The sequence below is a fragment of the Micromesistius poutassou genome (genome assembly GCF_964030765.1).
Source record: "Micromesistius poutassou genome assembly, chromosome: 11".
Classification (NCBI taxonomy): Eukaryota; Metazoa; Chordata; class Actinopteri; order Gadiformes; family Gadidae; genus Micromesistius; species Micromesistius poutassou.
The window spans coordinates 11655700-11681902 of NC_140281.1; the positions used below are offsets into that span (position 1 = coordinate 11655700).

Sequence of the window (26203 nt, forward strand, 5' to 3'; positions counted from 1 at the left end):
TTGGTTTCATTTATTTTGAATCTTAATTCACATTGTTTATTTGGGCAAGTCGAACGGGAGAGAACGCGACAGCCAGGAATAAAATATATGAGAGAGAGAGGGAGAGAGAGGGGGAGAGAGGGAGAGAGAGAGAGAGAAAGAAAGAGAGACTATGAGCGCTCCATCCATCTGCCACTTGTATTTTCTCTCCAAACACTTTCATAATGAGCATTATAGGAGCTACACACACACTCACCACATATGAAGATGAAGTGTCATGCTCTGGCCTTTAATAGAGGGAATATTTCCCCATTATTAGTCCCTGATCTATAGCACCAGTTGTTTGATCAGCACATTTGGACAGTTCAATGTGTACTTGTGTGTCCATGTGTTCGTGTGTGCTAGTGTGTGTGTCCGTGCGCGTGTATGTGCATGCTTTAGCGTTTGTTAGTGTGTGTGTGTGTGTGTGTGTGCGTGTGTGTCTGTGTGTGCACGAGTTAGCGTGTGTAAGTGTGTCGTGTGTACGTGCATTACCGTGTGCCTGTGTGTGTGTGTGCATGCACGCGTTACCGTGTGTGTGTGTGTGTGTGTGTGTGCATGCAAGAGTGTGCACAGGCCACAGGGTAGTGTTTTCGGAGCCAAAGTGTGAGGGAATCCTGCCGTGCCATTTGCTCCCGCTGAGCTCCCCAGAAGCCCCTGCTGGCGGCTCATTAGACCCGCTGATAGAGGGGCATAAATGTGTCAGTCACCTGCCTGCCCTACCTCCCATCCAGCCCAACACCTGGTCCTCGACCACTCAACGCCGCTGAGCGCTCGTGAAGGCCTCTATGCAAATGATTCCAGGCAAGCTTCCAGTCACGTTCACTTGTTGAGGGTAATCAGAGAGGTGGGCCGGAGAAGATGGGGGTTCTGATTTAACTGAGGAGAATTAATGGCTTGTTAATGTGAAGGCCGCAAGTGTGCAAGATGAACACATTTGGTAGAACTTTGGTAAGAAATAAGAGGAAAGTTGTCCAGGCTTGCAGAAGGTACCTTAATATCCCTGTGGCTAAAAATAAGATTAAAAAAAAAGGGGTGCTATATTGGCAACTAACTATCTATCTAAGCAATATCGATGGTTGAGTTGATTTTATAAAAGTTCACTTTGTTTGTACTTTTTTGTAAGTATTATATTTCAATAAAGACAACACAATTAGGTCAGAAATCACTACACCGTTTGGCTAAAATTACAATGAATGTTTATGTATTTTTAGTATTTGTTCTTTAACTTAACTTGGACTGCTGGTGTTGGTCTTTGTCTTGACAGAAGTCCTGGAGTGGATTTGGATCTGAGGCATCTCCACTCTATCTTTAGTACTGACCCATATGTTACATGAATGTCAACCTGACAATTGTAAGCAGACCTAGGCCTGCAGAAGCTACAGCCTACACAGCAAACATCCATGTGTTGCCGTCAATGGCTGTTGCATTCTGTGGTTGAGACTCAAACGTACGACTGTACACTCACACACGCAAACACACACACACACACACACACACACACACACACACACACACCCCCCCACACACACACACACACACACACACACACACACACACACATAGCTCGATGCTGAAGATGTGCTGAAGGAATTAGGCCGTTACATGTTTTGTTTGGAAACCAGAATCCCAGACCAGTAATTGCCTGAAATGACTTCTAATCGTAATTGATGGTCTGGCTTTCTACTCTTGTCTGTTCCCCATTTCCATAACAGGGAGATACATAGGACAAAAATATATATATAATCATGATAATAATAATGATAACATGAAAAAAATAAAGAGCCGTCTGGATGCACTGATGTGCACAGACTTTTTATCCATCAGAGAGTTCAAGTCTGCCCCCAGTTGACCCCTAAATACACACACACACACACACATCTGTTTGTTCCCTTGGTTGACAAATTGTAAAAAGGTCCTGTGTGGATGTGTGTGTGATGACGTAATGGGCCATTAAAGTTGACTAGAGAGGAGGACAATGTTCGTGATGGGAGAGGTCGTGACCCCCTGGCTGTCCTCGCCGTGTTGACAGGCCTGACATCACACCATTATCCAGACACTCTCCTTGTAGTGCATGCACACACACACACACACACACACACACCTACCCACACCCACACACACCCACACACACCTCATAACGCGTGGGGGAGGTTCTGGTTCGGGGAGGTGGAGTATGGGGTGATAGGGCGTAAAACGTAGGTCTGAACCCCTGGACAATAATCTTTGAACTGAACACTTGTGTTTTTATTCAGCTGTAAATTTGCACACGCTGTTGTGTTCGCTATTTTGAACGGGAGAAAAGGGATTGAGTGGCAGTTCAAGTTGTTGGTATTCTCAAACTAAAGGGAGCTCTGATCTACCGGCATTCATCAAACCCAAGACAGACTGCAGTCAATACTCACTTACTCGTGCAGAAAGGAATGTGTGTGTGTGTGCGTGTGCTAAGCGTTTGTATGCGTATTCATGCATGTGTTTTCATTGTGTGAATAGGACGGGACCCATGCAAAACATGGTCAATTGTTATTGGAAGAGTTTGCAATGCCAGCCGAGTGAGTGTGAATGTGTGTGTGTGTGCTTTATCCATCTCTAGTGTGGAGAGAGATTTTTCAGCACAGTTCTCCTGTATTTACCCAGATATAAAGGAGCTGTGGAAGGTTAGTGGCAACACATCCATTCTAAAAGGGCCGTATGACTGTCCTGCAGATCACTCAGGAGGGCCGTCCCACACACCCAATTAACGAGCGAGAGAGAGAGAGAATGTCTTACACATACTCATTACTTACTCTTATGTCTTGCTCATACTCATGTATGTTCGCTCATACATGTGTGACCTCAAAATAAATATTGACGTTTTTCGTTGAATGGTTAAAAAAAACACAATCATCTTACTGGTTGGTATCAATCCTCGCTGACATCAACGGAGAGCCTTCATTTCAGCAGCCCCGGTCGCCCCATCCATGAACTCCTATCAGTCACCACCACATTACCCCCTAACGAGTGATGCCCCCTACTTAAAGGGTCTTTTCGCTGTTCTCATTTAGTTTTGCTTTGTTTTTGTGTGGTTTTTTTTACCTGGCTCCGGCCCTGATGAGGTGGACAGGGCAGGCATGGCTCCTGGGGGGCCCTCGCTGTCCTCCTCCTGGTCTTTGTCCGACAGCGGCCTCAGCAGTAGCTAGCTTGTGGCTCGTCCACAGGGGGCGGACGGGGGTGGGGGGGTGGGGGGGGGGATGGGTGGGGGAGCAGCGGAGGGGGATGCAGGGTCGCTATGCGTGGGGCCGACCCTCGGTCTTATGCCATGGAGCCCTGTGGAGAAAGCAGAGGGCAGAGAGTCAGAGCACACACTGGAGACTCTATGTGAGTGTGTGGGTGGGATTGTGTTATTGGGGGGGCCCCCGATTACACAATATTCTCTTTACTGTAGCGGTGTATTGTAAACACGGTGTATGTTTGGCTTTTTCTAGAGTCAATACGCCTAAGATAGCACATTTCTAAGAGCAACTGTTGGTTCGATGAAGGCCTGGAAAATATAACACAATGCAGAACTTATGAAGACACATCTTAACACTGGTCACAGTATCCTTTCTTCTTGACTCCTTTGAATTGGAACGCAGTCCTGCTTCTAATTCCCGGAATGTATTCATGCATCAGTGGAGCAGATTTATCCACACTTGTTGTACTACTTGTGCTTGGTTAAAATGTTAAAGTGAACTGGCTGTAATGGGTATTTTTCACCTCTCTCGAGTCTCGCCTATCATTTATTGTGGTTTATTTCTTGTCCATTAATACTTTGAAACAAAAAAACGGTGAGAAGGCTATGTATCTCACTATTTGAAGGCTATGTGTATCTAAAATAATGGAAATGAAATGAACAAAGTGCTGCTCGCTTAAACCATTTTTGAAAAACCTTAATTTATATTTGGGTATATAAATCTTTATTTGCGCTGAACTCGCTAACTGTGTGACATTTATAATCCAACGGGACAACGAGACCATTTTTTCTTCATGTATTCATCACAGATTTGGTATCTGAACGAACAGCTTTGAAGACAAACAAGTCTGGTTTTGGCACCCAACATGAAAGAAAACCACTTTCCTCATCCCCCCAAAAAACAAAACCTGGCCCATCTCCGAGCCCATTTCCAAGTCACACAGCGATCATACCAGCAGACAAATTCAAGATGAAACTTTAGAGACGATGACAAATGCTTTGTCTCAGACACTGAGTTGCGCTCTACATATGTTTTCGTTTTGTAATTTGGTCAGAACTTGATGGAGTTTAGCAGCCGAATCCGTCTGCAAATGACGTGGTTAATCTTAACCCGAATGTCACCATATATTTATGTTTGGGTTGAGCAGACTTTTTTTTTTGTCCATCGAGGACCCAAAGAAATAACAATACTTAACGCATCATCTGCTGCTCAGAAAATGAACGACTGAAATTGAACCCACCGTACAGTCATGTCGACTCCGGAGTTAAAGCTTTGAAAATATTTGTCCCCGGGCGAAGTCTACACCACAACTCATTAGGGCCGATAATAAAACTTAATCAAGCTGGTCCGATGCAATCCATCAAATCAATAGTTTAACCTCTCTCACAGCTAAATAGCATAAATTCAACTAGGAGAGTAATTATGTGCCCAAATGCTCCCCGTTTTAAGTGTATTGCGTCCTGTGTCAACGATTTACTGCTGTTCACTTCTTACATATATTTGCTTAACCTTTATACAGTTATACTCATTCATACTTTACGTTCATTGCCATGTGTAAAGACAAGCCTGAATTATTTTTCTGAAGTACTAATTCCTTGCAGCCCTGTAGTTGTGGACGAATGCCAGGAACAGGGAGAGCACATGTGTTGTCTGTACACACTGTGTTTGTTTGAGTGTCCATATGTGTGAGCGCTGACAGCAGACTTGGTGAGCGAGGTCGGTGTTTACAACCAAACACCTCTCTACTTCACATCAAAATCTGGTTCTGTACGTGTACGCAACACACACACACACACACACACACACACACACACACACACACACATATATTAACAAGCCCTGCTGTGAGCGATGCGTGGCAGAGTGACCCATTGACATGCAGAGCTTTCCAAACCCTTCAAGTCAGGTTGAAACGCAGGGTCAGTGAAACTCAAAACAACATACAGGACGGCAATGGGAAAGAGCAGTGGTTTGGCAAGCCCACCCAGGTGAAAGAGAAAATGAACCTAGTGTTGATATGATATGTCCCCTGTGATGTATCTAACACGTATTAGATAAACACACGATCATGCAGGATTAATGCCTCATCTAATCAACACATTAAAAGCGTTGGTGTGCAACTGTGTAACGGAATGAGACACACAGACACAATAAAACCCCCACACACCGTTAGAGAGCCAGCCCACACACCAGAGCCCGTCTGGAGTGTGTGTGTGTGTGTGTGTGTGTGTGTGTGTGTGTGTGTGTGTGTGTGTGTGTGTGTGTGTGTGTGTGTGTGTGTGTGTGTGTGTGTGTGTGTGTGTGTCTCTCCGAGGGGATTATGTCCGGTCTATGGTACTTCAGGCCAACTATTGCAGGTGTTGCTACCGTTACGTAGCAATCAGAGCTGTGTGTGTGTGTGTGTGTGTGTGTGTGTGTGTGTGTGTGTGTGTGTGTGTGTGTGTGTGTGTGTGTGTGTGTGTGTGTGTCACAAGGGGACATTTGTAGCTATTTGTCGACTGTTTCCTGTGTCATCGAGAGAGTTTGCCTCAATCAATATTATTCAGCCTCTCAAAAGGGAGCAGTGCTCATATTAGCAGACATACAGGGAGAGGAACTGTGATGAGATAATATGCTGTGAATCAGTCTGTTCTGAAAGGGAGCCAAATGGATGATCGCTACAACAGACACAAGGTATATAACAACACCATGCACCCTTTTTAATTCACCAGAGAATATGGACAGATCGTCTTCGCGTCTACATAGGTCAAAAGGTGCATATTGCAATAATAAAATGACTTCCCATTCATCCTGAGCAGCCCGGAAAGAGTATTCGACAACACATTAGGATTGCATTTCTTTGGGAACAGAAAAATGACACCAAAAACCCAACAAGGAAGGTTTATTGGCACACAGCTTAGTGTGTGCGTGTGTGTGTGCGTGTGTGTGTGTGTGTGTGTGTAACCACTCCCGAGATTCTGAGCAGTAATTCATCCAGTACAGTGGCCCACACAGACAGCATCATCCCCGCTGGTCTGGTAGTCTGTCGGACGCAATACGTACAAGCCGTCTTCTGGCCTACGGAGTGAGAAATCACATGGAGTGACTGTTTGATTTATTTGGCGGTGTATAAAATGTGTGTAGTTGTTTAGTAAAGCCTAGTAAGAAAGGAAAGTGCAAAAACACAAATTTGTGTGTTCACTTTTATTGCTTTGGCGAATGAATGTGTTGCATTGCAACATTTAAAAAAAATATATTATTGGAGGGAATATTCGATGTGAATATCAGAATGGGCTAATTTATCCTATCGGGACAGAATATGCAGGTCAGACATCGACTTCCACGTTGTACTTCGTTTTACATGAGGGAGGAAGGAAATAAAAGCTGCAACAAAAAAATTACATATACCGGGAAAAGTGAAAAGTGCATCAGCGTTGAACTCTCTGTGGACATCCATAAACTGGATTAAACGGGGTCGGCAGAGAGAGCGAGAGGTCGGGGTCGTAACCACAGAATCCCTCCAGCAGCCCCTGCAGCCACAGTGGGGACCCCCACAACCCCAACGGGAGCTGAGCTCACGGCAAAAGGAATCAATCCCATGCCTAATCAGTTTGGTGTTTCACAGAGTGCGCCCTCCCACGTTTTTTTGCAAAAAGTCTTTGAGATCGGAGGGACGGGCTTTAAATCACAAAAGAAAGAAACAAATAGGACAAGCGAAGCGGTTCAGGAGCCTGGGGGGAGGTGAGAGGCCAGACCTCGCCGCTCCCTCAGCCGTTTGCCATTTGTTTCATCCAAGAGGGTGGGGGTGGTGGCGGGGTGGTGGAAGGAAGAGGTTGACCGATGACCGAATATTCCCAATCCTAAGTAAGGATCCATATTTCCATTGAGGGGGCCCTTAAGAAGGGCCAGGAAGCGTGCCGCCGCACTGGGAAAACCTGAGCCATTTTATGGTGCACCAAAGGACCGTAACAGACAGACTTAAAGAAACATTCCCTGCTGCCGGAACGATCTGGTCCTGCCTGGTCTGCTCAAGATCCCATGGCCACCGTGGAGTGAAGGGAGTTTGACTGGATTTGTGACCCGTAGATTGATAGGAGAGGTACCTCCTCTGTAGTGGTTCTTTGTACAATGGTGTTGGCACCATCTAGTGGTTGCCCTGGAGCATTGCAGGGGAAATTTACATCAAACGTGACCGCTGAAATTAAACGTGTCCAACGCAATAAACTTCAAAACAAATACTCTGTCTATAGCTGTTTGGTCTTGTTCTGCATGTCAGATATTAGGTTGAATCAGTATTTGGAGAGAACGTAGCTCAGGGGTGGGTAGTTGGATTGACAGATTCAAGGTGAAGACAGAGGGGGGTGGGGATCATAGAGGGCAGTTATTCTTCCTGTCTTTACAAAGGGAGGCAGTCAGCCGAACACCCTGGGGGCCGACACAGGTGCAGCCATCACACCTTTGACAACATTGAGCACGGGGAGAGCCTGTAACATTTTTCAGAATCGAATCCAAATCAAGGTTATACCCAGATTTATATCACCAAACCCCAGCTTCGCTTTCCCCTCCGGCGTCCACCGCATGCTCCTCACCCTATGAAATAAAACTAGAAGACCCAGGGGACACGTAGCGCAGCTGAAATGGAAAAAAGGGGGGAAACTGAGACGCTTCAAAGCGTGACACAAGGAAACCGATACGGCGCTCCTCACAGGCTCGAGCGGTTACGCACACGCCGCCTCCCTGTGAGCGCCATGCAGCCGCAGGAAGCTCTCCCAGAGCGTGGCGTCCGAAGCCCCTGCCAATCAGGACCGCCGGAGACCCCAGGTGGGACCCTGTGTCGGCACACCTCGGACCTCTCGCCCGGGTCAGGGAAGACAGGAAGACTGGATCCAGGAGGGGGTTTAGGGGTCCCATCGCAACAATGACACCGACGGCAAACCTCTCCCTCGCGTGACCGAACGGACATCCCACGCACCGCTTTCTCCGTCACACTTGCTTGGGTTACCGGTTACGGGACAGGTCGGGCTCGATGGCTTCTTCGTCTGGCGATACGGCCTCTTGACTCAGACGTCCCCTTCACTGGCCCTTGGCGCGGCGTTGGATGGTCGTTCATCTCGCACCCTGTTCTGTCTCAGAGGTGTCTTCTCTCGTTACAGAATCCAGTGGTCCGTGAACAAGTACATTTCAAGGTTTTTCTTGCGTCGTCTTTCATCGCGATGACGCGATGAAAGACGCGATGACTGCTTCTTAATAGCTCGAAACCCCTCAACCCAAACCTCTTAAAAGATGCTGCAAAAAAGGATGGGAATAAATCTAGACTTTTGCCCGCTTTGTAAGAGGGCAATCGCTATCCCCTGCCATTACGCGATAGAGCAGTAATAGAGCGGTAATATTCTGCATACAATATGCTATATTCTTTGAAAATATGTGTAGACGCGTGTGGTGTGTTGACAATACCAGATGGTTTGAAGATCTGCTGATCTCCACATTCACCAAAGAACAGCGTTGGCCCAAAAACCAAAACGACCCCAAAACAACAATACTCAATATTTGAAATGATCAGAGAAGGTCGTCATGGCATGTCTTGTTGAATCTCCCTTCCCCTGATTATTGCTCGGATATTTAATCCCAGATCATGTAACCGTATCCGTTTCCCCGTCTACTTGATCCTGGGCCATGACCACAGAGGCCCAGGACGCTGGGTTTTGATTGGGCGCTCTGCGCTTTTTCATTAACAGCCGTGTGGTTTTCTAGGGGCTAAACGTCTTGTTTACGACGATGGAACGATGGAACCATCCATCAGTGGATAAACGAGGAGGGTGAATATTAATGTGGTGGTGGTGGTTGGAAAATATCCAGGGGGGGGGGGGGGGGGGGGGGGGCAGGCATCCTTTTACACAGCGATGGCATATACTAAATTACACTTACCCAGTATGCAGTTTATAAAACCCATTGAATAGGTACAGCCTTTTTCCAGTTCTTAGGAGAGTGTTGACATCTGTACTTTACACGTCTGCAATTGCTGATGATGCCTCTCTATCTGCAAATGATGAACTACAACGGACTGAATTTGAACAAGACTTCCCTCGATCCTTCAAGCCCCATTAGGTGCCGTAAGCCTAAGGGGGGGACGTTGAGGAGGTGGTGGTGGTGGTTGGGGGGTGTTGTTCTTGGGCTGATGTGAGGACAGATTGGATGTAAAATCAATTTGTATTTCAGCTACTCTACATCATATGGGGACGGGGGGGGACTGGGGGCTGTGGAGGAGACCGCAAATTGCAAAGTGCAAGACAGACGGATGCAGATAGAGTTACGGCCATACGCACGCACACAGACAGTTATGGAGCTTGTTTGCGGCATATTTTAACTGTAGTAAAGGGGAACATTCAATTACACATGCACAAACGAGTCCACACTACGTCTCTCTCTCTCTCTCTCTCATTTATGTATGCACACGCACACACAGATAGACACACAGTGACAGACACACATCTGTTTCTGTCGGATAAGTATAATTGCAGTGCATAAAAAATACAACAAGAAATGTTCATCGAACTGACACTTGGAAAATGGAAAAAAGTGTTGAATGACTTTCAAAAAAAGCAGAATGAAGAAAACGAAAAAATGGGTAGCAGAGCAGATGAGAGGAGGAAAGGAGAAGAGACTAGAAGAGATGAGAGGAGAAGGGAGGACAGGAGAGGAGAGGACAGAATATAAGAGGAGAGGAGAATAGATGAGCTCATGTATATATTCCAAAAATGTAATATTCCTGCAAAGGACAGGTTTATTGTTTTACAGTCAGGCAGTTGGAGTTTTAGGAGTTCATGTCATCCTGACTTTTCCACATAAAAACACAAAGTTTTGTAAAAAGTATGAGGTACAAAGTAATGGGGGCTGATCTCCTACGCATGCGATGGCGAACGCACAAGCTCTTGTAAGTCTAACCTGTCCCACAGCCCAGACCCTGAAACCGATTCCCTGCTAGCTGTCCAAATATATATCTACACTTATATTACACATGGCGTATTAAATCGATCCTTTTCTTAGACAGCTGTGGAAACCCGTTTCATGGGACATCACTACACCACCCCCTTGCTTTCATTTATGAACTGAGGCAGTTTGGGGTAAAAGGGGTATGACTGGGACTTCTCCCTCTCTGAAAGGGCAAAGTTCAGCTGTTCCCCGAAAGCACCTGCAGACACTTAAGCTGTCTGGCGTGCCCCCCCCCCCCCCCCCCCCCCCCCCCCGACAGTCACGGTTTCCTAGACATCTGTTCGCATAGTAAAAGACATATAAGCAGCTTATGAAATATTATGAAATCATTGCCCTGGAAGGACACAAAAAAGGAGGGCGCAGACTTAGCGGCTTAAAATTTCGGAAAGGGAAACACACAATGCCATAGGCACACACAGACAGACAGACAGATATTTAAAAGCACAGCTGCACCGTGCCCATTATTAAAGAGCAAACAAAACAAACCTGCCACTCGGAAATACTCTCACACACACACACACACACACACACACACACACACACACACACACACACACACACACACACACACACACACACACACACACACACACACACACACACACACAATGAATGAGCGGAACAGACCTGAAACTCTGGTTTGGTGCTTTGCCTACAGGCTCATGGTGCTCCACGCCTCCGCCCTGTATCGCCCACAACACACACAGCGTCCCTGGGAAAATCCAAACAGAAGGACAACGCACATGATGAAATACAATGACAGATGGCTGAGAGATACTGAAGAAAACCATCCCATAAATAACCCACAATTATAATAAACAACCGCCCTGACCGGTTTCCACTACTCAGTGTCTGTTTAGTACTGGGTTTTTTGAGTGGGTGCAATGACAACAAGTCACCACTAGATGGGGCACTCTGATCAGTGAAGAGGCAGACGGCTAACATAATCCTGAGATCCATCCTTAAATCGTGAGTGAGCATGTGATGAGAGGGTGGGAACAGGTCCATCCTGATTGGCACACCCATCTCTCTCTGTAGCTACACTCGCTTTACTTTACAAATGAATCCTTTTAAGTGGGAACATTTCCCACACAACAGGCTTTAGAGTGAGTCTTGGCAACGGTGTTACTAGCAAGTTTATCAAGTCGTTTTTAGGAAGTGAACTTTCATTCACAAACTTGTTGAATTATTTATTTCATTGCGCTCTCTCTCTCTACCTCTCTCTACCTCTCTCCACCTCTCGCCCTCTCTCTACCTCTCTCTACCTCTCTCTCTGCTAATCCAGGACACGGATGGACACTGCTCATGTTGTGATACATACGGAATGTATCACAGGGATGGGGATGGTTGAATTGGCGGATATATGGAGGGATGGGTGATAGATTGATGGACGGATAAGAGTGAAACACACTCTGTTTAATTAGGAAAAGCTCATCAAGGAGAGAGCGTTCGGCTTAAGTCCCAGAGGGGTCCAAACAATGCTGCATGAAATGTGGCTTGACGAGAGAGAGGATGGAATGGCGTGAACACAGCCATTGCATATCCAATAACACGCAGGATCTGTGCCAACCTTAATTGGGTGCCGAGGAATCAGTGCAGTAATTAGAGAAGGGCCTGGCACACACACACACACACACACACACACACACACACACACACACACACACACAAACACACACATCTATGTGACCGTTGTCGATGGGAACCTGAATTTTTCCCTCAAACCTTCTGTATGAATGGCTCTGTGTGCGTCATACATTCTCAAGTTCTCAGTTCCTGTTATTTCACAAAAGCAACCGCCAGAGCAGCGCCAATCATCAATGACAGACAGCAGAAGAGGAGTTGCATGGAGAAGGAGGCATACCTCAACAAAAATAACAAAATAAAAACTGAGTGAGAGACATGCAGAGAGAGAGACAGGCATGGGATTCAGACAAGATGATTTTCTGTCAGTGCTTCCTAACGAAGCAGTAATGTAAACGGACAAAAGGCCAGACAGGGATTTTTTGCTGTAAAAAAAACCAACCCTGTTTTGTGCAGATGGTGAAATTGTCTCCATCGTGGGAGAACAGATTTTATAGGGTTCCACCAGGACTACCCACACCGCTGCAGATGTCAGCTCTATACCAGCCTTCTATGCTTGCGTCCGACGGTTCCACAGGCCCGAAACCTCGCTTCTACCCTCAGGTAATCCTCACGCTAAGCTGCTTAGTGCCGGACAACAGACACAGACTAAACTAACAGGCACCCGTCCTGCCACTGCCTTGCCATAATGGCTTTTATTGCCAAGTCTTGGGGGGTGCCAGGTAGATTCCCTCGAGTGCGAAAGTTCTGATTTGATGTGCTTTTTAGATAGGCACCACTCAACCAGTTTTCACTGAGGTTTGTTGCCATTCCGTCCATCAGATTGAAACAAGAATTGAGTTAAAGAAAGAACATCTTATATTTAAAGGAAAATATTTTTCCACCAATAGCTCCAAAGACGCACGCATATCAACGGTGAGAATGCGATCAACAAAGCACCCTCAAGACGGGCTCGTTCTCCATCCTCTCCCACCTGTTCATCGACCAAGAACACCATGCCTTCTGAACAACACACCTCCCACCCACATGGGAGACATGTTGAGAAAGTTGTAATCGGCTGTGTAAAAATGTAAAATAATACACGATAAAAACAACCGTTTATTTTCTACAACAAAATAGACTTCACGGAAAAGCATGCAAGCTGTATAAATTCCCAAAGGAACACAGCGATAAAGTGTGCATGAACACAGCTAGAAAGATAGCCCAGATGGCTGTGTATGACTGTATGAGAGTTGCATCTCTAATTGAGGCCTGAAAGCCAAGGCAACACTCTTCCCATAGACAGGGCTTTGTTGTCTGTTGCACCCGTCCTGGATGCTACATTGCTGCTAGCCAAGCACCTTCCCTGGATGCTGCTCTCTGGGCCTTTGTTGGCCTAGCACCTGTCCTGGATGCTGTACCCTGGGCCTCTGCTGGCCTAGTGCTTGCCCTGGATACTACACCCGTGGCCTCTGCTAGCCTGGACCAACTGTTGCTTCTATCCCCACCTGCTACAGCTAGTGCCTGCTACTGAAGCCACTTTCCTTTTCCTGTTTGGTCTGCCTTCTACAGCTAGTGCCTGCTAGCAGTAGCCTAAGAAAGGCTCTGATGTGAGTTTTATTTTATGCTTACCTAACCTCTTTACACGTATGCACTCGGTGTGTGTTTACAATGGCAGTCCATATTAAACTATATCTTGCTTTCTTACTCTGGAGCTATGGAGCTCTCTTTGGCCGTCAAACAACAAGTGTACCAAAAAAGGAACACTCTTTACTGGCTGTGCCAGGTGCCTATACAGATACTCTTCCCCATGGATTGTACAGACATTGGCAGAGACTTGTTAATGATTCTGTGTACCCTGTGGTTTCAATCAAATTGGTCTGTCTTCAGTGCCTTTCAGTACTGAAAATGCATTAAACTTGGCTCTCTAAATCAGTCACAGATAAAGCCATCGCTGTCCGTGGATATAACGTCTTCAGAACTGACCGGCCTCGTAAGGCTGGGGGTGTGGCTATATATGTAAAGTGCAAGTTTAATGCAAATGTTGCCTTGTCCATATCTGTGAATAAACAACTTGAATTCTTGGCCCTAAATGTTGAGGTGTACAAGGGCATGTCTATCACTGTTGTTGGAAGCTATAGACCACCCTCTGCTGTAGCTGACACACTTCAAACACTGTCTCGGCTTTTATCACAGTTGCAGTACAGTGAGATCGTCCTGGTAGGCTATCTGAACTGGGACTGGATTAAACCTGCATCAGACAATTTAAAAGATCTTTGCAGTGAACTTAATCTTACCCAAATAATTGGGTCTCCTACTCGCCCAAATCCAAAACACCCAGAGAAATCTACTCTAATTGATTTGGTATTGACAAACAATATCAGTGACCATTGTGTGATTGCTGCAGTGAGAATTGCTAAAATTCCCAAATCCAGGCCTCGTTTCATTGAAAAACGTGACATGAAACGTTTCTCCTTAAAAGACTTTACACATGATCTATTTAATTTTGATTGGGACAGAATTTAGCTTATCGATGAGGTTGAAATGGCTTGGAAATATTTTCACAATGTTTTTTTGCAACTTATTAATAAACATGCTCCTATGCGGAAGTATAGAGTCAAGGGGCGAGATAACCCTTGGTTCTCGCCAGAGCTCAGTAAACTTCTACATGAGAAAGACATGGCTTGAGCAAAGGCTAGGAGGTGGAGGCTGACAGGCTTCATTTCAGGCAGCTACGAAATCAGTTCACAGCCGCTGTCCGACGTGCCAAGTTTGAATACTATCTGGCAGCTACTACAGAAAATCTAAATAACCCTCAGACTTTTTGGAAGTCTATTAAGTCCATCTCTACCACTAAATCTCAAAATGAACTGCCTATCTCGGACAGATCAGCTATGCTAAATTGCTTTAATGAACACTTTGTTGCCTCTGGTTCCCTGTTTGACCAATCTTTGCCTCCCAAAACCTCCCCTCCCAATGCTAATGATGTTGACAATGGTTTTGTTGGCCAGCCTTTTTCTTTTACCCCATTTTCTATCAGTGATGTACATAAAGCTCTTGTTTCACTAGACATCAATAAGCCTGCTGGCCAAGATGGTTTTGAGCCTTATTTTTAAAAAATTGCTGCAGATTTTATTGCCAAGCCTCTCATGTGTATTTTTAATCTGTCTCTGGTTCAGAATGTCATGGCATCCACCTGGAAATCTGCCCATGTCCTCCCCTTGCTAAAGGGGGGGGACCCTACTTTGCTAAACAACTACAGGCCTATTTCCAACCTATCTGTGCTGTCTAAGGTCCTAGAACGATTAGTAAGTGAACAACTGAAAGAATTTCTGAGTACAAACAATATTCTCTCAGAGAATCAGTCTGGTTTCCGAAAGGAACATAGCACCATCTAAGCTTCACTGAAGGTTGTAAATGATATCATTGAGGCACAGGACAGCAAAAAGACGTGTGGAGCCCTTTTTATCGATCTCTCCAAAGCATTCGATACGGTGAACCATTGTATTTTAAAACAGAGACTGCTCAACATTGGTGTTTCTGAGAGGGCTTCTGGTTGGTTTGAAAATTATCTCTCAGACAGGACTCAGTGTGTCACCTTTGATAGTGTCTCTTCTAGTCTACTCCATGTTGTTTCAGGGGTCCCACAAGGCTCTGTGTTGGGCCCACTTTTATTTACCATCTATCTAAATGATCTGGGTTCCAATGTCCCCAACACACAATTCCATCTGTATGCTGATGACACAGCCATTTACAGTTCTGGTGACACCGTTAAACAGACCTTTGAGTACCTGGAGGCTGCCTTTGACACTGTACAATCTTGGCTATCTGAATTGAAAATTGTATTGAATGCAACTAAAACCAAGATGGTCCTGTTCTCAAATACTAGGAACTCTACAGCTATTCTTCCTAACATTTTCACCCTACAGGGAAGCCTGATAGAGTGTGTGGCTGAGTACAAGTACTTAGGATTTATACTTGATGACCACTTGACCTTTAAGGTGCATATCCAAAATCTAGTCAGGAAACTTAGACTAAAACTAGGGTTTTACTTTAGGAACAAGGCGTGCTTCTCTCCTGCCACAAGGAAGAAGCTGGTTGAGGCTACTTTCCTTCCCCTTATTGATTACGGTGATTTTTTATACATGCACGCCCCTACCAAATATCTGCACCTACTAGATTCTGCTTATCATGGCTCGCTGAGATTTATTACAGGGTGCAAACCCCATACGCATCATTGCACCCTGTATAATCTAGTCCAGTGGCCCTCCTTAGTTCAGCGCAGGCTAACCCGCTGGCGCCCCCATATCTATGTAGGTTTATATCCTTCAAGTCCAGTACTTGCTCGCTCTGCAGTCTAATGTTAGTCTCCAGCTCTCTGTGCCTAGGGCTCGCACAGAGCTGGGGAAGTGAGCATTTACAATCTCAGCCCCCTTGGCCTGGAACTTGCTGCAGAGTGACCTAAAAATAGAGAGCATGATCTCCTTTGGGCAATTTAAGGTGCTAGTGAAGTGTCTGGAGGCAAGCACAATTGGCACCTGTTCCTGCTAGGTCTGACATGTACTGTTTTTATTTATTTATTGTGATGTTCATTGTATTTTATTGTATGTGTGTTTTATGTGCAACTTTTATGGCGGCCTTCTTGGCCAGGGCTCCTTCGAAAAAGAGACTTGTTTTCAAAGGACATCCCTGGTAAAATAAAGGATAAATAAAATAAAAAAAATAATAAATATATATAATTTGGCATCATTATTGCAAAATAATACCACATGAGGGTGCAGCCCTACTGCTGTACAGATGTGACTGGCAGACCTCCAGTGGAAACACATACAAATAGCCCCCCTTCCCCACTTCATACTCCAGTGGGCTGACCCTGGCTTGACCCACCGGGCCCCAGACACACAGGGGATTCTATAGGTGGCAGGGGCCAAAAGTTGGCCCACTTTAGCTAGGGACAGCTCAGACTGTGTGAACAACACACATTGTGTGGGGACAGTGTTTCCTATTCATCATGTCGATTATGCACGTGTGTGTAGCGTATCAAGATGTAAACGCCATGCATTGCGTGTCCTCATAAGAGTTGAACCCTGTGTGCGTGCGTGCGTGCGTGCGTGTTCAATGTATTGTAAATATGAGTTGATTAAATCTGTATTTTTGATATTTAATTTAAATATCTCTTATCGCTGGCCACTTTTACACAAAAACAGCCATAACAACTGTAGTGAAACAGTGAAAGTGTATACTACAGCACAAGTCATCAGGCTTTCATTACATTTCCTAATTATAAACATTGCATAAATGAATGGAATACATCAGCAACCACAGGGAGCTGCCAAGCAGGCATACCTGTGTATAGGCCACAACACAGCCCTGTTTAAAATGCAATCAACGACTATTTCAGAACAGAGCAGCATCAGGCAAATTGGTCAAAGCGATATAATTTGTCCAAGGTCCCCTGATGCCTGTCTGACAGGGAAAGAGTCTGGCATTATGTCACTGTCATTGTAAAGAAGGAGAAGCAAATTGCCGGTTTAATTATTAATGTCAACTTTTTGGAAGGGACTTGCTCAGCCAAGTACCAGCAAGCCATCTATCTATGCTGACCCCACAGTGCCTATACCAGCCATTGTTGGTGGAGAGAAACCCGCCGTGTGTAAACCTATATGCCAGCCCACAGGTCCACACACACACACACACACACACACACACACACACACACACACACACACACACACACACACACACACACACACACACACACACACACACACACACACACACACACACGGCAGGCTGTCTGTGTGCACATGTGTAGTAACACTGCCATTAATAAGTAATGACAGCGTGTGAGAAGGAAGCGGCCAGCCACCACCAGATGAAGGAGATTAGAGAACCAGCCAAAGCATATCAGGGAACAACATGGGGTGCACAGGCCTGCTAGATCAAGATAATGTTTGAATGAGCAAAACTCACAGCTCGACCGATAGAACAAACAAAACTAGATTTCAGCAATCGCAAATATTAATTAAAAGTCAATACTAGGCAGGATCCAACTTTTAGAGGGGCTTTAAAGACGTTCTGTCTATAGACCACCTGATCTGCCGGTATTGCATGGATTAAAAGTAGTCACAACACACACACAGTGTGTGTGTGTGTGTGTGTGTGTGTGTGTGTGTGTGTGTGTGTGTGTGTGTGTGTGTGTGTGTGTGTGTGTGTGTGTGTGTGTGTGTGTCGCTCCTTAGAGTCTGGGGCTCACATTTCACGGAGGAGGCAGAAACATACAGGGACTGGGGATGCGGCACGGATGGTGCCAGCCAATCAGCACCAGTCCAACACAACGACACAAAACCGGCAGTGCGGCATCTCAGGTTTTGAAATCCGGTGGTCGGACCAGGCTCAGGCTTCAAAATGATCACAGACAAGAAGGCCCCGCCCCCTTAACACACAGGCCCCACCACACAATCCCACAGGCATATCCGACACACACACACACACACACACACACACACACACACACACACACACACACACACACACACACACACACACACACACACACACACACACACACACACACACAGGCCCCGCCCCCTCCATAATCACATGCCCCACCCTGCCAAAACACACACACACACACACACACACACACACACACACACAGGCCGTGCCCATACACAGGCCCCGCCCCCCCAACACATACAAACACACTGTTGGCTGTGTGTAGGAGTGGCAGTGTTTGTAGTTGTGGGTGCGTATGTGTTGTATATGGGTGTGTGTTGATGCACACACAGTTTACATATAAGGAAATGCACAGGTTCAAAGAAGATCAGTGTGGTGTGCGCGTGTGTGCGGTGATGGGCCTGAATGTCTGTGCCTAAACACTGAAGAAAAACAAGATTGCCCATGTGTACTGTGTATGATCTGGAGGACACACACACACACACACACACACACACACACACACACACACACACACACACACACACACACACACACACACACACACACACACACACACACACACACACACACACGGGGGGGGGGGGGGGGGGGGGGGGGCTCTGAATCAGGTTGCAGGGTTGCGGTTAAATTGAGGTGAAGAAGAGCACGACGACGAAGGTGAAGAATGAAGATGGGGCCTGGCTCTCTGTGTTTGGTCTTGCGAGGCTGATGGTATGAATCTTGGTTGGGCGACTGACTTGTTGCAGGGCCACCCGATATGCCTCGGGGCAGCCCAGACAGAGGATACCTACGCTGCCCTGCAGTGCACCATCCTGACGTGGGACAAATAGCATGGGGCCTATGAGACTTATCATGCAGAAGTGGCTGGTTAATGGCACAGATGCTTTACATTGTGCTACACACAATGGTGTTAATCTGTGGAACATTAAGGGGGAAATGGGTATATATTGCTGTTTAGTGCCGTGCCTCTTGTGCATTGGGTTCATGTTACAAGTAAGTATAAACAGGTGTCACGTAGTGACACAATTGTTTTGAATCTCTCTTTAAATAGCAAATTGAAAATAGTGTGAATCTAGATAAACTGAAGTCAGGTATTCGTCTAGACCAAATCTCTCGTGGAAGTGTTGTTGAATCACGTGCTTAGCTCATCATACGTCACTGGCCCTCAACCAATAGAAAGCAAGAGGGGTTTTGTATGCAAATGTATCCTAAACGTTGCCAGGCTGAGCCTACATTTTTTAAGATTATAAAATTCCTAGCTTACATTTCTATTGAAGTCCAACGTTAGCTGCAAGTTGTCCGTTTAGTGTGTCTGACTCTCCCGTTACCTTCCTACGGATGTGTTCTTAACAATAAATACCATCAGGATCAGCTTATGAGGCCTATATACACTTTGAAATGTTTACCCCACTGGTCTAACCTGTTGGACAGAGTTATTTGGAACACGCTTTCAAAGGGTATTTAGGTCTCATGAGCTACAACTTAAAAACTAGCTAAGTACTGATATAACCCCTAGGTGTCGTGACTATCAAGATGATTAAGACAATAGTCTCTTAAACAAACATCATCCTAAGGAGAGTCTCTTCAGGAAGCAGAAGAATTAAAATATTAGCATTTCCTACACCACCACCGCCTGGCTGAGTTGCTCGAAGGTTGGTTCCTTGATCAAACCGCTAAACAGAACAAGCCATGCATTGCGTGTCTTCACAAGAGTTGAACCCTGTGGGGTAATTGGAATCAAACATACTAGGTCGGAGCAGCATAGCTCAGTTGAGCTGTGCATTTTTCACCAGATCCATGGAATGATATCCACTACACAGAGCATGTGTGTGTGTGTGTGTGGTCTGTTAGGGTGTGTGTGTGAGAGAGAGAGAGAGAGAGAGAGAGAGAGAGAGAGAGAGAGAGAGAGAGAGAGAGAGAGAGAGAGAGAGAGAGAGAGAGAGAGAGAGAGAGAGAGAGAGAGAGAGAGAGAGAGAGAGAGAGAGAGAGTGTGTGTGTGTGTGTGTGTGTGTATTGTTTTGATTGTAAAAGTGTAAGGGCGTGTGTGTGCCTGGGTGTGAGGGGTGAGTGTGTGGGGGAGCAAAAAGCAAGAAAAAAAAACAAAGGTTCAATTGAGTGGCTTTGGTTTGGGGTTAAGAGGTGACAAAAAGGCATAAAGGGGCTATATGGTGGTCTGACTCACCCCATTTAAAATGCAACTCTGCTCTGAGTCACTGGGCTGGTGAGATACTCTGAAAGGGAACTTCCACACCAGTCACCGATTCAACAACAGCAGTCGAGTTCCAACAACCCAAGTTTCTCCTACTAAAGCCCTGCTGAAGCAAGATGGCTGCAGTGACAAACAGGAGCTCTAATCCTTCCATTAAGGATCGGACGTTTTATCCGGGATGGTCGTATGACAGTTACAAGGCCACACCTGTCAGCAGTCTGCTAATCTCAAAAAGCGACGAACAATGACACGCGTATAATCGCACAAACACCCAGTTATGCTTGACCCAAATAAGACGGGCGGGCTGAAAGGATTCCAACACACACACACACACACACTTTCAGAAACACACAAACAAACTTCCACAAACACACATATATTTCCACAAACACTTACACACTAGACACTGAGTTTGACTTATGACCACAGATGTTACGTTATGTTTGAAAAGCACTTTGCTCTGTCCATTTCATTTAACCACCACTAATGTCTTGCACGCTCACGCACACATCGACTCATCTTCTGACCAATTCATTGCAAAGTGTTCTTCTCATCCTTGGCTTCTCCCACTCCTCCACATTCCAGCGAGCACACACACCATGACAACCGATGTTTCCTCCTCCACACCAGAGGCTGAATCGTATCGGTACCTCCCTGCTGTTCCGTGGACGAGGCACGAGGAAACTCAGAATCTCAGCTTAGATACACCTCAAAAGGGGGTAGCTCCTTCAAGGATGTTTGGACTCCTTTAAGTATCTCAGAGCTCACAGTGAACAGGTCAAACAGAGTATGTTATTTTGAGGCATCTATTACATCTGTGTATAATACAGATGTATTATCTTGATAATGGAGATGACAATAAAAAAAAAGAGGGCTTCTTAATAGAACCAACAGAAATTGAGCACACAACTCCGAGGAATCCTGGTCCCTTCATGAAGACTAAAATACCAAATGTAAAATAATCATCATCCTCATCATTTATTCAAGATGGTTTGACCGGAGCGAAACACTGCAAACTGTATTGTGAGAGCACAGGTTTCAGCGATAAGTCGGGCAGGATAGAGAAGTGTAGTAGGGTAGGATATGGGCCCCTTTGGAATTCCTCTGCTGAGCTGATAACACGCAGGTGCCCCTGCTGGAGGAGTGCATGTCCATGTGTGCGGGGTGGGGGGCTCTTTATGAGATAGCACTTAAAAGGTACCAGAGCAAGGCAAGCACTGTGAGAGGGCATCAAAGATTAGGGTTGTAAAAGATTAATAAAAAAAAATCAAGTAATAACCGTTAAGAATGTAATCGAAATGCATTAACCGACAATGTAGGTTTTTTCAATCATTTCTTGGGGTTTGTTAGTCTAGAAATGGCATATATTGCGCCCCAAACCTTTAGTGTTTTTAGAATTATGTTTGTTTACATTTTTTGTGCATGAATTAATGTTTTCATTTACTAATGTGGTGCAGGAATTGTTTAAATAAAACTTAAACTGAGAAAAAGATACGCGTTTTGATTCTTATAATATAATAATCGATCGATTCATATATTTGATTAGATTGATTCCATCGATTAGTATATTCCTGATTAATCGATTATTGAATGTTAATGTGTTCAACTATCAGTTAAGGAAAATGAATGACATTTGCAACCCGAGTCAAGACTCATACACAGTTAGGATATATGTTACATGAAACACACTACTTCTACTGAATGCTGAGTTTTTTAATAAAAAGATGGAACTAAATGAAGTTACAAAAACACGCATACTAGAGACTTTAACACCACTGACCTTTAAAGTTCCCACACTTACCTAAATATATATCTCTGTCAGCTTGTAGATTTGTGTGGCAGTGTTGGCTAGAATTACAAGTGATATTTCTATGAATGTTACCTATGAATGGCACCTACTGGGAACATTTATTTCATAACTTTTTCACCCCAGCCGTCCAAGTCACTCAATGATGAATTTCCATGCAGGCAAGGAGAAGCGCCTTACATAAATGTACTCTATTTTTAAAATAGAGTAGGTTTACTCCTTATTCATACCCCAAGCTTGGTAATGTTCTATTTAACTAGAGGTTGCATAAGTTTTGAAACGAAAAAGGAATAATAAAGATACCGTTATAATCTACATTATCTTTTCTGTGAGGTTCCTGCAGACCCCGAAAGGCAAATAGATTCGGGAAGAGACAACTACAGAGTGAGAGCAAACAGACTAGTGACATTAAACATAGCTTTATCCAAATAGAACCACAATGTACATTGTTTACACAATGCATATTGAGGCTTGGGTATAGAAAGACACGTGGACAAACACACAAAATAAATTGGTTGTGGCCATTTATACAGTGGTTGCTAGGACACCTCCATCCATTTAGTGTTGTGGCCTGTGCAGGCTCGTCTTTACCTTGTTAATCTAAACATGAACCCGGACTCAAACTACCGATAACAGCGGGAAATAAGCATCACGTCCATAACATATGATGGCCCCCAAAGAAATGTCATAATACATCCATAAAAAAATGTATACAAGCAAGATCTAAGGCTACATGATATAGGAGGGGGGAGAGGGAGAGGGGGGTGTGAATGCTATGGGTGGGTAATGAGAAGGAAGTGATTCACGACTAAGGACTTTCCATCCCCATCCGTCACGGCCCAGCCCCCCTCCAGAGAGGCGCTCGTGGTCGAAGAGCCATATGTCTCTCTGTCTCTCCCTCTTCTCGTTCTTGCTCACTCCCTCTCTCGCTCCCTCTCGCTCTTCTCTCACCAACTTCATTGACCTCCCCATCACCGCCTAGCACCCATTCACTCGCGCCTTTGTTTGATACAAGGAGATGGCGCCCAACCACAGAAATGGCATGGCCTCGCTTTTGTGTTTATGTCTGTACACTACAGCAAACTTGTTTCCCGAAAGCATCACTTAGTTCCCCGTCCACAACAAGGGGTTCAGGCTGGCACATGTCTTTTACCAAGAACAAGTGACACAATCTGAAATAGTGTCATCCCTCACGGCATCGTTCGCCATTGGAGATTCAGCCCCAGATGATGTCCACACAATCCATTATCACAGCTCACATCACAGTGCAGCATGGCCATCAGAGACCTGCGCACCCGTCATGGTAGATCCTGCACATGCACGCCAGCAAGAGGCTTGGTTACTTAAGAGACACACACGTGCACACAAACACTTTACTTCTGAGTGCATGTCAGGGTTCACACTCGCAGCAGAAGCACCACACTTGGGCTACAAACAGGGAGAGAGGTAAATACTGTATGCAGGGATATGAGCCCTGAGCTTCATGTTTGCCAGCAAAAGACACAAAACATGGCAGACTGAGACCAACAACCAGGGATTCAGTTTCACATATAGTTTAGCAATGTCATGGAAGTGGCACAAAACTACAAACATTCGTATCGCCTAAATCGGTTCCTTTCCTAGTAGTGGTTAAAAGGATTTAAAAAAATGAAGATGAGTAAATAAGGACGAGCCATTGCCTGTATATGTTCCTTTCCGAGTGGTGGTTAAAGGGATATTAAAGGGATATTAAAAAAAACAAAGATGAGCAATAATGAAGAGCGTTAGCAGCTAGAACACGATGGAATGCTCTCTGTTCAGTGTCATTAGGTTAACTTGAACATATGTAATGTATAGTTATTTAGAGAATGGCTAACTCTCTGGTGGAGAGGAGAAGGGTTTCCAGCCCTGATCAGCCTTACGATGCTGGCCACACTCCATGGGACAGGATTTCCCCTCTGAGCGTCTGGCTGCTGGTTGCGTTGATTGGATTAATCGAGTGGACTAAAGGATCTCTAGGCTCTGTCATCGACCAGGGAATCCCTGGCCAGCCCACACTCTGTAGAACAGCTGCCCAACACATTGTACAGCAAGGGCCAGCAGCTACCACAGTGGAATAGCTTTTTTGTGGAGCATTAGCATAGTATTTTTTGTAAAACCATGTAAAACCTACAGTAAGCTCAGTGGCTTATGGCGCATTTCCACCGCAGGGTGCGGGTCGGTTCAGTCTGCAAAGGTGCGGCACGGGTCGCGTTTCCACTGCCAAAAGTGGGCGTGACCCGGACTGAGCCATTCTCGTCTCGCAGTACTACTCTGTTGGGGTACTGAGAGCCTGAAAGGGTCCCGGCAAGTTTGAGCTACACACGCCGTCCATTGATTGGTAGACAGAATCGTCCCTTACGTGCGACAGGGGGATAATAACAAACAAACACAGTACCCGCGAGGTATTTCTGGACAACGACGAAAGCTTTGTTTATTGAAGAAAATGTTGCGCAAAAGTTTGCCGTCCTTCTTGGACGACCTACATTGTTGCTCTTTGTTCATTGTGTGCGTTCTTCTTTTTCCTTGGATTTATTAGCAGGCTACACTGTGTCGGGCTGCTATGAGATCACGATACTTACGTAGCTGGCGTGGCTATCGCTGTCCGGCTTAAACCCCGCCCTACCATAAGGGTACTGGCGGCGGAGGAAATGCGACACGTAACCGAGCTGGGCTATACCGCACCCTCACTACTGAGCTGAGACGTGCTGGGTCCGAACTTAAGCGTACCCTGCGGTGGAAATGCGGCATTAGTATAGAACATAGCACTGGCCGGTGCGTGTCTGTTTACAGCTATTACAACATCGAAGAAACACTGAAGAAACATCGAGGGAATAATGACCGGCTGTCAGAGGGGGGGCCACCTGAAAAAGGCCACCTGAATATTTGATGAAACATCATCAATCATCAGTGTCTTCTGAGCATGCTGATTCAGGTGATATTTACTCTGGCTCAGTGGATCCATGTGACAAAACATTTCCCACAATGTCAGACACACGGACACTGTGGGAAAATGTTTTGTCACATAGCTCCATCCACGTCTCTATATTTGAGGATCAAATATTTCATATTTCAGAAGTCAGGAAATGGCCACATCATAAGTCACACGACATCAAATGCAATTACCACTTCCCCTCCGACTCCTCCTACAAATTGCACTTAGATACCACTCTTGTTACAGATGAATGCAGATGAGGGATTCACAGGATTCCCATCGTTCTGTGCTGTTTGTTTTTGAGAACCATGTTTTTGAGAACTATGTTGTGCTTTAGCATTCCTCTCTGAAAAAGCCTGATCACTGGAAACCAGAAACTAATAACAGCTCTATTCTATTGTTCCTACATGAGAGACTCTTCTGGCCTATAAAAGCAGCACTGTACAAAAAAATGCCTCATAATATACCCGAGTATTTCCCTCTATCCAATGGACCACAAGTTTGGCCACGCAAGCGTACACACACACACACACACACACACACACACACACACACACACACACACACACACACACACACACACACACACACACACACACACACACACACACACACACACACACACACACACACACTCTCCATCAGTATTTTTTTCCTTCCCACTGTTTCTGGCTTTCCATCCATCCCTCTCAGCCTCCATTTTCCCCAGACTGTGGACATCCCATTAGTGAAGCCCGGAGGTCACTGATGTGATACCTAGATTAGTGGCCAATGGCTGAACCAGTCCAGCTTCAGAACACCAATGAAAAAGAGATGCTTTGTTTTCCCCGGTCCAGTGACGATCCCGGACACAAAGAGGAAGACGGGGGGACAGAAAATTGAAAAAAGAGAGCCATTAGACTGGGCCATTGTCTGAGCTGGGTTTGAGAGAGGACTGTGAAATAGGAGCTTTGTTGCATATGCCGAAATGAGGACACGAGTATAGTAAGTTGTTTAAGTAAGCGCCCATT

At 45.4% G+C, this 26203-nt stretch overlaps 1 protein-coding gene across 1 annotated transcript in view; it reads right to left on the reverse strand.

The window, feature by feature from the left end:
- The window catches only part of mpp7a (MAGUK p55 scaffold protein 7a), a 113698-nt gene that overhangs the window by 80104 nt on the left and 7391 nt on the right, over nucleotides 1–26203 (reverse strand). The window contains 2 exon segments of the mRNA XM_084475184.1: nucleotides 3094–3324; nucleotides 10827–10911. Coding sequence (XP_084331310.1) covers nucleotides 3094–3130 — 37 coding nt within the window. The 5' untranslated portion in view covers nucleotides 3131–3324; nucleotides 10827–10911.